This window comes from Oryzias melastigma, linkage group LG15 (genome assembly GCF_002922805.2).
Source record: "Oryzias melastigma strain HK-1 linkage group LG15, ASM292280v2, whole genome shotgun sequence".
Lineage (NCBI taxonomy): Eukaryota > Metazoa > Chordata > Actinopteri > Beloniformes > Adrianichthyidae > Oryzias > Oryzias melastigma.
The window spans coordinates 15,767,115-15,769,296 of NC_050526.1; the positions used below are offsets into that span (position 1 = coordinate 15,767,115).

Genomic DNA, 2,182 nt, shown 5'->3' on the forward strand with positions numbered 1-2,182 from the left:
TTCGTTCTGAGGGAATCGTCCTGAGGGTAGATATTCTGAGGGTACATGTTCTGAGGATGTCGTTCTGAGGGTACGTGTTCTGAGGGTATTCGTTCTGAGGGAATCGTTCTGAGGGTATTTGTTCTGAGCGTGTCCAGTTGTACCCTTCTCTCCAAAGATCCATCTCTTGTGCATGCTGGTGGTGAAGAAGATGGGAGACTGCGTGACGCACATCAGCAGGTCGGTGATGGCCAGGTTGATGATGAACATGTTGGCCGGCGTCCGCAGACTACGACTCCTGCAAACATCAAAGATTTGTCGATCACAGGAGAGGCTGATCGGGTCACATGACGGTCGTTCTCAGCACGTTTAGGAACCAGAACATCAACACAAGCATTTGTTCTGAAAGTAAATGTGAACTCTAAATGATCATCAAACTTTTAAAGTTATTTTAAGTGTATAGAAGTGTACAGTTTCAGTATAAAAAAGGAATTAAAGACTCATGAAATAGACAGGAAAATATTTGACATTTTTCCAGAGTTTAAGTCTTCAGCAGCATTTATTTGTTCTGAACCCGAAGAATCCATGTGTTGATGTGACAAAGCCTGAATGACGACAACGACCTGAACACACAGAAGCACCGGAGGAACATCCGTCATAAAGACGGACGGATTCCAGTGAAACGGCGATCAATCGCAGAGACGAAGCGATCGATCGATGCCGTCGTCAACCGGCCCGTCAGAGAAGAAGCTTCTTTCAGGAAGTGCAGAGATCCTGCTGCTCTGTCACAAAGACGTTTGACTCCTCCCAGCAGGAGGTTCTGATTGAAGCCAAACAGAACCTGAGCGGGCTTCACCTCACCGCTGAGACGCTTCTGTTCCATCAGAAAGCTGCTGTCCTTCAGAGCCGACATCAATGAAAATGTTTGACTGGAAAACTGTGTTTGCAGAAACGGCTACAACACATCTGAACCCAGAAGGAGAAGCAGACAGTCGGGTTCATTAGCAGGAGATCCCAACAATGATGGAAATATTGTTATAAAAAATTTAAAAAGCTTTTTATTCAAGGGTTTTAAAAACAATGTTTTTCTACTGGATTCAGATCAGACTGAGTTTACAGGAGACGTACTTTAAAGACCCACTCTGATGAAAATTTGATTTTTGGTGTTTTTAAAGCATTTTTCTTATAGTGGAACGCATAAATAAAGAAAACTGAAATAAAAAAAATGTCTTTCTGAGCATTTCTGTATTCAAAATGTGGTGAATCAGCAGCAGACAAAAAAATGCAGACTGTATTTAAGTAAAAAAATATGCTGGGCGGGGCCACAAGCTCCGACCTGCAGACAAACAGATCCATGAACGTCTTTGTTTTCCTCGTTTGAGCTGAAATCTGGATCAGAACCGGACGGCTGGATTCCTCTGAACCGCTAATGTCAGGTTTGGATGTGAGGGGCTGTAAGCTAGCTGGTAAGAAAGTATACAGAGATGATGGGTGATTAGTGCAGGCTTACTCTGCACCAACAGTTCTGCCCACAATTCAGAGGTGACTTTCGAATGAACTCCTGCTGCTCTGCAGAAAATATGTCCTAAAAAAATGATGCAGGGTTTGAGATATTGGCTGAAAAAGGCAAAATCATAAAGTTTCACTGGGAACGTACAAAACGCACGTCTGTTGAACGAGCGTTGAAAGCTAAATCAAGTCAGTCTTTGACCAATCAGGGACTTGGACTTGGTGGTGACAGCTTTTAATTCACGAAAGTGCAGATGGTTTGAAAACTGATCATGAAGGAGAATTTATTAATCACAGATTGTGTCCGGCTGGAATTCTATGACATTAAGCTCTTCAGAAAAGTCTGGATCAAGATTCACCAGATTCACACCACTTTGACATTTCACACTAAACTTCTCCCAGCTGTAGGTGATGGACATGCGCGGGTATCCGGTAGCAACAGTCCAGTGGGAACACCGTAACATAAACACAGGAGAACGCGAGTCACATGGTCGGCGTTAATGTAGCCTTATAGAAAAAGCCCTGTTTAGGTAAATTCATCAAAGAGAAAGTTAGAATCTCAGAGACAGAGATGATGTTGTCCTCAAAATACCTAAGATGAAGCTTGAATATTAAACCTCCCTGTATGTGGGATGTGGTTTGTATTAATCACTGCTCTGCTTTGGTTTACTGTGTGACTGCAGATCACAATGAG

At 42.9% G+C, this 2,182-nt stretch overlaps 1 protein-coding gene across 2 annotated transcripts in view; it reads right to left on the reverse strand.

Moving 5' to 3' along the window:
- LOC112161800 (melanopsin-A) overlaps nucleotides 1-2,182 on the reverse strand; it is a 20,590-nt gene that overhangs the window by 8,240 nt on the left and 10,168 nt on the right. For both annotated transcript variants that reach the window (XM_024297258.2, XM_024297259.2), the window contains exon 3: nucleotides 144-277. In XM_024297258.2, the coding sequence (XP_024153026.2) occupies nucleotides 144-277 (134 nt within the window). The remainder of the gene's footprint in view (nucleotides 1-143; nucleotides 278-2,182) is intronic.